This window comes from Sinocyclocheilus anshuiensis, unplaced genomic scaffold (genome assembly GCF_001515605.1).
Source record: "Sinocyclocheilus anshuiensis isolate Anshui unplaced genomic scaffold, SAMN03320099.WGS_v1.1 scaffold1519, whole genome shotgun sequence".
Classification (NCBI taxonomy): Eukaryota; Metazoa; Chordata; class Actinopteri; order Cypriniformes; family Cyprinidae; genus Sinocyclocheilus; species Sinocyclocheilus anshuiensis.
The window spans coordinates 29622-39378 of record NW_015552668.1 but is presented as its reverse complement, the minus strand read 5'-3'; the positions used below and the strand labels follow the sequence as shown (position 1 = coordinate 39378).

The following is a 9757-nucleotide window of genomic DNA, read 5'->3' as shown; positions in this document are numbered from 1 at the left end:
ATTTTCATTTTTGGGTGAACTATCCCTTTAACAACAGCCAGAAAATAGCCCTCTCTAATAATAATAATAATAATACATTGCAAATCATAGTATAGATTGATTACAATACAATATGTTTTATTATTATTATTATTATTATTATTGTTCTCCAACCTCAAATCTATCAGTGCAGTGTGTTCAGATCTGGTTCAGACTGACACGTGGGTGTTCAGTGACGTCGGTCACGGGGTCAGAGTTCACCGGAAGCTGTTGGCTGCTGCCGGAAAACAGAACAATATGAAAACCTTTAGAATCATCGTAAAGTTTGCACGTTGACATACGTTTTTATGGATGAAGGGTTTGTTTTGTGTTCCGTTTGATTGGATCGATGTAAAGATGTCTGTATCACCTTGAGACGAGCGCTTAAAACTGACTTTAATCCCGGAAGTGGAGCCGAGCAGCAGGTGTTAGCTTAGCCGCTAACACTCTTTATCTCTTCTAAATCCCATATGAGGGAGCGATTTTGTGTTTAAACACTGATCTCACGCTCATGCTGCACGGTGAAGTCACATATTGATCCTGCCATGCGTGTCAGTGCTGGGGCTCGTCGTTTATCGTGCTGTGAGCTGGGTGAGATGTGAGATCACTCCCATCTGATCAGTGTGATTCTGATTAAATTGGTCAATCACTCTGAACTTCTCTGGGTCATTCTGGTAAGATTCTGTCGTCTTTTCTCAGTTTAAAAATGCATGAATCAGTATACCGTGAATGCACAGACATTAACAAATACCAGTTAAGTTACCATGGTATGGCATTTTAAATATGTGCAATTCAGTGGTATTCTTTAAGTGTCTTTGACCGCAATTATATATAAATTATATAATTTATGTATATAAGTTAATACCATGGTGTATATCGAATGTGTTACAATTATTGTGTCATGCTACCACTGTTGCATTAGAGGATCTTTCCCTCATCTAAATGTTTTGTGTAAGCAACAACAGAAATAAAAGCTTTGTTTTGAATTATAAGCATGTTTATGTGCACAAAAACTATTTAGAAAAGTGTTTTTCAATGTATGACACTGAACCATACAAAATATAGCATGTTAATAATTTTTTCCACCAACAAACTAGGCTATAATTGCTACTGTTACTTTATCAGAACTGTTATAGTGTGTGTGAGAGAGAGCAAAGAATAAACTAAGCAAAATGACTGACAGGTGTTCCCATATAAATTGATTTTATGAACTTGATTTAACAAGAAAATTTTGGTGCAGACCAAAAAAGTCGTGATGTACTGAATAATGTTTTCCGGTCCAAGCCTCTACTTCATTTCAGGTTAGAGTACAGACATTAATGAGCGCTATGCATTTATAGCACAGCTTTAAAACAATAGTTCACCCAGAAATTAAAATATACTCACCCTCAGGCCATCCAAGATGTAGTGGAGTTTGTTTCTTCATCGAAACAGATGTGACGTGACATCAGACTCAACGACTGGATATTGATCTTTAGTAGACAGTGAAGTTAAAGTATGTAAGTTCAGATTGTGGATGAATTGTTTTGAATTCCAGGAGCCTGCAGACATCATGAGTGGCAAATTTGGGCTTGGGAATTACAGCTCGAGGAAGCACATCTCCATATCTGTGCCCTCATCCACAGAGGTCATGTCACCTCATATCAAATCGGTGGAGGAGCTCAGAGTGCTGGGCATCAACCTCAACAGCTTCAACACACCAACACAGTTCTTCATCTGTGTGGCCGGCGTCTTCCTCTTTTACCTCATCTATGGCTACCTGCAGGTGACAGTCTGGCCCATTACTTAATTTGTGATCGTTGGCTTTATATTTGTGTCTGCGGTGAAGCTAAAGTCATGTTTTACTATGTGACATTGCTAACTTGTTAGTCTCTGTGTTTTCAGGAGCTGATATTCTCTGTGGAGGGCTTCAAGCCATTTGGCTGGTATCTGACTTTAGTGCAGTTTGGATTTTACTCCTTGTTTGGTTTGGTGGAGTTGCAGCTTACTCAGGATAAGAGGAGAAGGTAATTTCTGGGGCTGTCGACCAATTAAAAAATAACCCTCAGTTAAAATAGAAAGTGTTCTGGCTCTGTAGGTTTTCTTTTCCTAAAGGTGTTTTTTTTTTTTTGCAACCAGCTGCAGTATCATTCAGAACTACATGCACGTTCTTAAGCTGATTATGCTTAATATGCCAACAGCGCACTTGGTCATGTAAATGCAGTAACCCGTTTTCTTTTATCGGAGTAAAGGTCATAAACAGCATAAGCATAAACTGGTCGACACAGGTAGTTTTTTGCCTCTTACCCCGATTTCGCGCGGCATGTAAACGCATTAACCTACTTTCCGTTGGCTTATTGAAGTATGCATGTGTGATACGTGACAGGAACACATCCTTAGTGCAGATTTAAACACATCCAGGCAGAGTCAGTCAGTCAAAATGCTGCTTCTGTAAATGCATGAGTATAATATGTGATCTGTAAGTTTCCCGCTGACATGCAAGCTTTAACATCACAAACTGACAACATATGGAATACTCGGAGACAGATACGCAAGTGATTAGCTATGTTTTGACATTACTGCAGGGAAATAACCTGATCTATTAATAAAGTCATGTAAACATGGTTTACTTGATGTGCATGTAAACGGGGAAAACTGGTTATTTTAATAAGCTGATATTTGTGAGTTATCAGCTTACTGGTGAGCATGTAAACATGCTGATTGATACCGATACCTCTATTAAATGGATTTTCTATTCAATTTCTTAACATCAACATTAAAGTTATACCAACTTTTGTTTTACATTAACATAAAACTAGTATTAACAAAATAAGAAAACAACTTAATGGAATGCCTCTTCTACTTTTTTTTCAGGATACCATGCAAAACCTACATGATCATCGCATTTTTAACAGTTGGGACCATGGGCCTATCCAACACTTCTTTAGGATACTTGAACTACCCTACACAAGTCATATTTAAGTGCTGCAAACTCATTCCTGTCATGATCGGAGGAGTTTTTATACAAGGTACAACAGATCATATTCCTGATTGTTAGTCTTTTAATGTCTCCACATTCAATGCAGACTGAAAAAAAGAAACAATAAATACATTTATATTGTTTAAAAAATATTTTTCAATAAATACTGTTCCTTTAAGCTTTCTATTTGTCATAGAATCATGAAAAATATGCATCACGGTTTCACTGTTTTCAACATTCAAAATAATAGGAAATGTTTACTGAGCACCGAATCAGCATATTAGAATGATTTCTGAAGGATCATGTGACACTAAAGTTTGGAGTAATGGTTGCTGAAAATTCAGCTTTGCCATCACAAGAAATATTTAAATGTACTTCTATTTTAAAATATACTAAAATTAAAAATATAGAAACAAAAGTTATATTAAACACTAATTATATTTCACACTATAACTGTTTTTTACTATAGGCATTACTGTACTCCATAAAAAACAAATAGAACGCATTATAATCAGTGAAGCTGTCTACACTAGATGTGTCACAAAGGATGCTGTAGATATGGTGTTACTTTCTTCCATGGAACACAAACTGAGCATTTTTGTAACAGTTCATAGTGTGCGTAGTGATCAAGCTCCAAAAAGGACAACAACAAAGTATGATTGAAGGAGTCCATATTACTTTTGCATTATTATTATAAGTATTCTGCAACCAAATAATGCCAACAGCAAAGTTGTTATTCAGAAATATTGAGCAGGAGATTTTAAGGTGCAGCAGAGAAAAAATAATGAGTGAATAATGACTTACATTTCAGCCTAAGCTTGAAATTTAGAAGAAAATACTGAATTAATATATATTGTGGAGTATAGCATACTAATTGTGTGTGTGTGTATATATATATATATATATATATATATATATATTAGTCTAACAGCTGTGGTCCCTATGTAAAGAGAAGAGCTGCATATAGATTTTTCATGGAAGAAAAGTCATATATGGGTTTGAGTTAGCACAATAAGGTTGTCTGATTTGTGGGTAAATTAAAATTAAGTCAGTTGAATATTAGTCTAACAGCTGTGGTCCCTATGTAAAGAGAAGAGCTGCATATAGATTTTTCATGGAAGAAAAGTCATATATGGGTTTGAGTTAGCACAATAAGGTTGACTGATTTGTGGGTAAATTAAAATTAAGTCAGTTGACTTGTTTTTTTTTTTCGCAGGTTTGTAATTTTCTGTGAACAAGTTCCTTGTTCTTATGCCGCTTCTTTCATTGGCCACTGTTTTGGAGTCCTTCGCTTTTCTTATGCAAGAATTGGATTGGAGTTTTGATATCCTGAACAAGACAGAATGAAACCAGCTGAACAGTTCTCCCCTCTCTTTTTATGGGGATATATATCTTTTTTTTTCTTTCTCTGGAATCATAGACCTTGTGTCCCCTGAGGCTGGTGTGTAAGATCAGCGGGACGTTGGTTGAGCATGCGCTCAAGATGCAAACCCATCAAAGCTGGACGGAATCAAAGTGATGCAGAGCAACCTGCTGCATCACCTCCATCCCCACGGCAGTTACCTGTTTGAGAACACTCTTCGACCTTTCTTGTTTTTGTTTTTTTTTCTGGTCTTTGCATTTTCATGTCCAACCTCAAACTCATTCTCCTCGCATGTTTGCTTGTGATGAGTTGAAGAATCCAGCATAAAAAGCACAAAAACTCCTTCTCTCTCTTCAACATCAGTTTACCGTTGAACTTGTTCAAAGATCTTTGTAAAGTCTACCTGCAGCCAGTGTCAAACCTGCAGCCAGAACTCAAAGGACCCAGACGATAAGGCCCTCAGCTTAGCAGAAGATCAGATCCATGTTTATGCGACTTCTGTGACGTGTTTGAGTTGATCCATGGCAGAGTTTCTTGATAGAGCTTGATGATGTTGTTTGTTTTTAGGGAAACGCTACAACGTTGCAGACGTGTCTGCTGCTCTGTGCATGAGTCTCGGTCTGATCTGGTTTACACTGGCAGACAGCAAGATTGCCCCAAACTTCAATGTAACAGGTACAGAACTGCTTTTTTGTCAGTCTGTTGACTATGGTTGTTCCAAAATCTAGTGAGCTGTCTTGCTAAGAATAATCTACTGTCTGCATAAGAATGATTTTTTTTAAAACGAAATGTAATGGAAATGTTATGGTTGTTTGTTGTTTCTAGGGGTAATTCTCATATCTCTGGCCCTCTGTGCGGATGCTGCTATTGGAAATGTGCAGGAAAAAGCCATGAAACTCCATAACGGAACCAATTCAGAGATGGTACTAATTATTTAGAATTAAGACCATCATTATATGGTTTGTCTCTCTTGTGTGCAGAAGTATTATTCATTGTTGTCCATGTGTTGCAGGTTTTATATTCCTATTCTATTGGTTTTGTGTATATTTTGATGGGGCTGCTGTCTGTTGGGGGGCTTGGACCTGCTGTTTCTTTCTGTTCTCAGGTGGGTTTTAACACAAATATATTTTGCAGTAAAGTACACATTCATTTGGAATTCAAAAATATAAATAATTATTATAATTAAAATTTTGCACAAACAGTTGTGGCAGTTTTTCATCCTTCTTCTGACTCTTTAGAATTTACCAGGCTGTTCTTGATGTTGTACCTTTAAGACTACTGTATGTAAATAGAATCTGTTGTGACCGGTTAACTATTTTTCTAGAACATTATCATTTAGGGTCAGACATTAACTTGTCCATTAAGAGGCAATATTTGCACCCTGGAATTGATTTCCAGTGGTATTTTTGACCTCCTTATAGACTTTTTTTTTTTATGATTACCGTATTAAATGCATCTGTATTGTATTTGATGTCAAATATCTAAATTTAACCAATTACTTTTAATTAGAATACTACCAGTTTTATCACCAATAAAATTGTATTAGCATCAACAAAAGTCATCTTTACATTGGAACAGAAGCTGATGGCATGCTTATTTACATCTAAATGTAATGTTCAATCTACACTTTTCATTCATTTTTATATTTCACTTTAATCGTGACAGTAGATGTAATGTAATTGTCCAGGGCCATATCCCCCCATCCAGAATTTAGGGGGAAATTTTGTTAATTTTTGTGGCATTTTTACCCCAAGCTCCTGGGACAGTATTTATTTATGTATTAATTTATTTGTTTGTTTGTTGAAAAATAAAAATGAAGAAAGCAAATTACAGATAATAGAACAAATACAATAGATCAAATTGTTATCATGAAATTTGTATCATATGGCCCACCCCTAACTTGTATTATAAAACTATTATTTATGTTATTATTTAAATTATTATTATATTTATTATTAGAGTTTACTGAATACTTGTTTATTTCATTTTACAGTGCAGTAGTATTGCAATAGTAGTATGTTTCTTATTTTTAGATTTTATTGAATAATCACAATAAAAATCGCAATTTATAAAATGGTTTATAATTTTTACAGTGCTGTAGTATTATTACAGTAGTAATATATTTCTCATTTTTATTTATTAATAATTACAGTAAATATAAAACTAATTACTAGTTATTTTATATTAAATGGCTCAAAAAGTGTGAATATGGCCTATGAGGAATATTGTTCAAATGGAAAGATTTTTTAGTTTTTCCCAAATCATTCAGCACTAAAAATATTTAAAGAGTGTTTGTCTGTATTATTTTTATTTATTTATTTTTTTCTATGCAGATGCACTTCCCTACAAAATCACCCCAATCATTCTACAATGATTAATTATTTCCAAATGGAAATTGCTTCATTTTTTAATATTGCAATATAGTGTCAGTATTTTTTTTTTCCCAATATCATGCAGCCCTAGTGTTGATATATAAATGCGGATGTTCATAAGTTATTGAACTCATGGTTGTGATTGCTTTTCTGATTTTCTAATTGGTACACCCCTTGCAGCAACATAATTTTCATATTTATTGGTGGTTCATATTAACTGACCCAAATAAAAACTAGAACCACAAAACTGTGATGTAAATCTAATAATTTATAATAATAATAATTTATGCATTTAGCAGACGCTTTTATCCAAAGCGACTTACAGTGCATTCAGGCTATACATTTTTTACCAGTATGTGTGTTCCCTGGGAATCGAACCCACGGCCTTTTGCGCTGCTAACGCAATGCATAAATCTAATCATAATGTTTACGCAAGCACAAGACTCTTTCATTTCAAAGGAACAGGAACTAGAAGTTTCACATGACATGAGCCTTTGAAATACTGTATTTTTAATATCTAAATGCATTCTGTCCTTAAAACTATGTTTTACTCACTCAGCATCCAGTGACGACATACGGTTACGCATTCTTATTTTCACTGATGGGATATTTTGGCATTTCATTCGTCCTGGCTCTGATAAAACTTTATGGAGCACTGGTTGCTGTCACAGGTAAGACACGCCCTCTCATATATGTAAGTACTTTTGGGATGATCATTCAAATTTAGTAAATAAAGATAGTGAATTAATGCACTTTTTTCTCCTCTCTCCAGTGACTACAGGAAGAAAAGCCATGACTATCGTGTTGTCATTTCTGTTCTTTTCAAAACCTTTCACTTTTCAGTAAGTGAACCAGAATCTCTTTAAACACAACATGAAACTACTTTCATAACGTATTGAGGTGTATTTCCAAATGCAACAATGCTGAGCAAATAATGCAATTGGATTTTATCCATCAGCATTTGATTGGGTCAGTTTTAATGTCATGTTGAGTGTTGGTTATACTAATGACATGTTTCTGTTTTGTTGAGTATGACGTACAATGGTTCTTTCGCAGGTACGTTTGGGGTGGTCTTCTGGTGGTGTTTGGTATCTTCCTTAATGTTTACAGCAAAAACAAAGACAAAATGAAGCTTCCCTCCTTAGCAGAGCTCAGAAAACGAGTGCTCAGCGGGAGGAAGGTGCGTCTGCTGTCTCAGGACGTGTAGGAGGATGAACTCAAAAGTTTAATAGATGGGCTTTTCCTACGTCTTACATCAGCTGATGCTCAGGTGTGGTTTGGGAGACCAAGATGGGGCAGATCAGCGAGTCGAATTGGCACGCATGGAGTGTGGAGACCTGTTTGAATCAAAGGGACCATAAACTAGAGCCAAAAAGCAAAGATTTGCACTGGACAAAGGTGGAAACTGAAGATGGAAATGGTTTCAGTAGAAAATCCCTTTTTTTTTTTTTTTTTAAATCAAGTCCAAATGAATGTTGGCCTGATGGGAGCCAGTTACATTTTAATAGAATACATTTCACCTGCATGTGCCGTAAAGTAACGGCAACAGCTGACATTCAAGTCAGGACTCTATTTTTTGAGGTAACTGCAATTGCACAGGTGAAAAGAACTCAATGATTCTGTCTGTTTAAAGGGCTGACATTCAGAAAAGGTTCAGCTTATCAGCTGCCATATTTGCTAACCATTTGTTTGGTGAAAGGGTGGCTGTTTTTACATTAAAAACAAACTGAGAAGTTGATTCAGACAGGTCCATAAGTTGATTATCCTAAAAAAATGAGTGTGTTTATCAGGAAACCTGTTTTAAACAATCATTATTTTTGTTATAAAGAGGCACAGAAATGAATGCAGATAAGATAATAAGAATATTATCTTATGGGTTAGTTCACACAAAAATTAATTTTGATTTACACACACTCATGTCCATATCTGTTTTCCAGATCCATATGTTTTAAATTTTTCAGTGGAATGCAAATTCACTTTTAGCAGGGGACAGTTGTGGCCTAAAGGTTAGAGGGTTATAACCCGAAGGTCGTGGGTTTGAGTCTCAGTACCGGCAGGAATTGTAGGTGGGGGGAGTGAATGAACAGTGGTCTTTTCCACCTTTAGTACCCATGACTGAGGTGCTCTTTAGCAAGGCAAAGAACCTCCAATTGCTCCCCTGGCTCGTTTTTCTTCAGTTAAAGCTTCTAGTGATCAGAGGCGTAACTGTGTAAATGAGCACTAACTTACATCAGTAAACTCATGAAGAGTAATTGGTATAAAATTCACCAATGCAGAGCAGTGTGAGAGGTTTCATTAGCACTTTTTCACTGCTTGTGCATGCCAACTTTCTTTTAGCACACAACAACTTTTTTTTTTTTTGACTAATTTTTATTGTTAGTCAGTGTAGTTTTTATTTATTGTCCTTGAATTCTTAGATGCAGTTCTTGAATATTATGTGCATATTTAAATACACTTTATTATATGAAAATTGTATTTATTTCAGTTCACAGTAACAAAAATTAATACATAATAATAAAAAAAAAAAAGAATAAAACAGAAAAGCACAGGTTTTCAATAATTGATTGCAAATTTGTAGGTGTATTCCATTTTATATATATATATATATATATATATATATATAGTACATGTATTTAATGTGCTGGTGGTTATGTGTGTATAATCCTTCTGTGAGATTTCTTTGAATTGCGAGTTAAAGTCCAATTTTGAGGGGGGAAAAAAGACTGATATGTTCTCAGAATTGCGAGTTTATATCTCACGATTCGGACTTTTTTTCTCGCAAGTGCGAGTTTATATATCGCAATTCTGACTTTTTCTCGCAATTCTGACTTTTTTCTCAGAATTGTGAGGAAAAAAAGTCAGAATTGCGAGATATAAACTCGCAATTGCGAGAAAAAATGTCAGAATTGTGAGTTTATATCTCGCAGTTCTCACTTTATTTCTCAGAATTGTGACTTTGTCTCGCAATTCTGACTTTTTAACTCGCAATTGCGAGTTTATCTCACGCAATTCTGAGAAAACAAGTCAGAATTGTGAGTTTGTATC

General features: G+C 35.3%; 1 protein-coding gene across 1 annotated transcript; it reads left to right on the top strand.

The window, feature by feature from the left end:
- The first annotated feature begins 205 nt into the window (after positions 1-205).
- Positions 206-8163, top strand: LOC107667423 (adenosine 3'-phospho 5'-phosphosulfate transporter 2-like). Its single transcript, XM_016459091.1, has 10 exons — positions 206-692; positions 1556-1783; positions 1903-2024; positions 2872-3026; positions 4908-5015; positions 5166-5263; positions 5353-5445; positions 7272-7383; positions 7485-7554; positions 7769-8163. The coding sequence occupies exons 2-10, from the start codon at positions 1571-1573 to the stop codon at positions 7917-7919; spliced, it is 1122 nt and encodes a 373-aa protein (XP_016314577.1). The 5' UTR covers positions 206-692; positions 1556-1570; the 3' UTR covers positions 7920-8163.
- The last annotated feature ends 1594 nt before the right edge of the window (positions 8164-9757 follow it).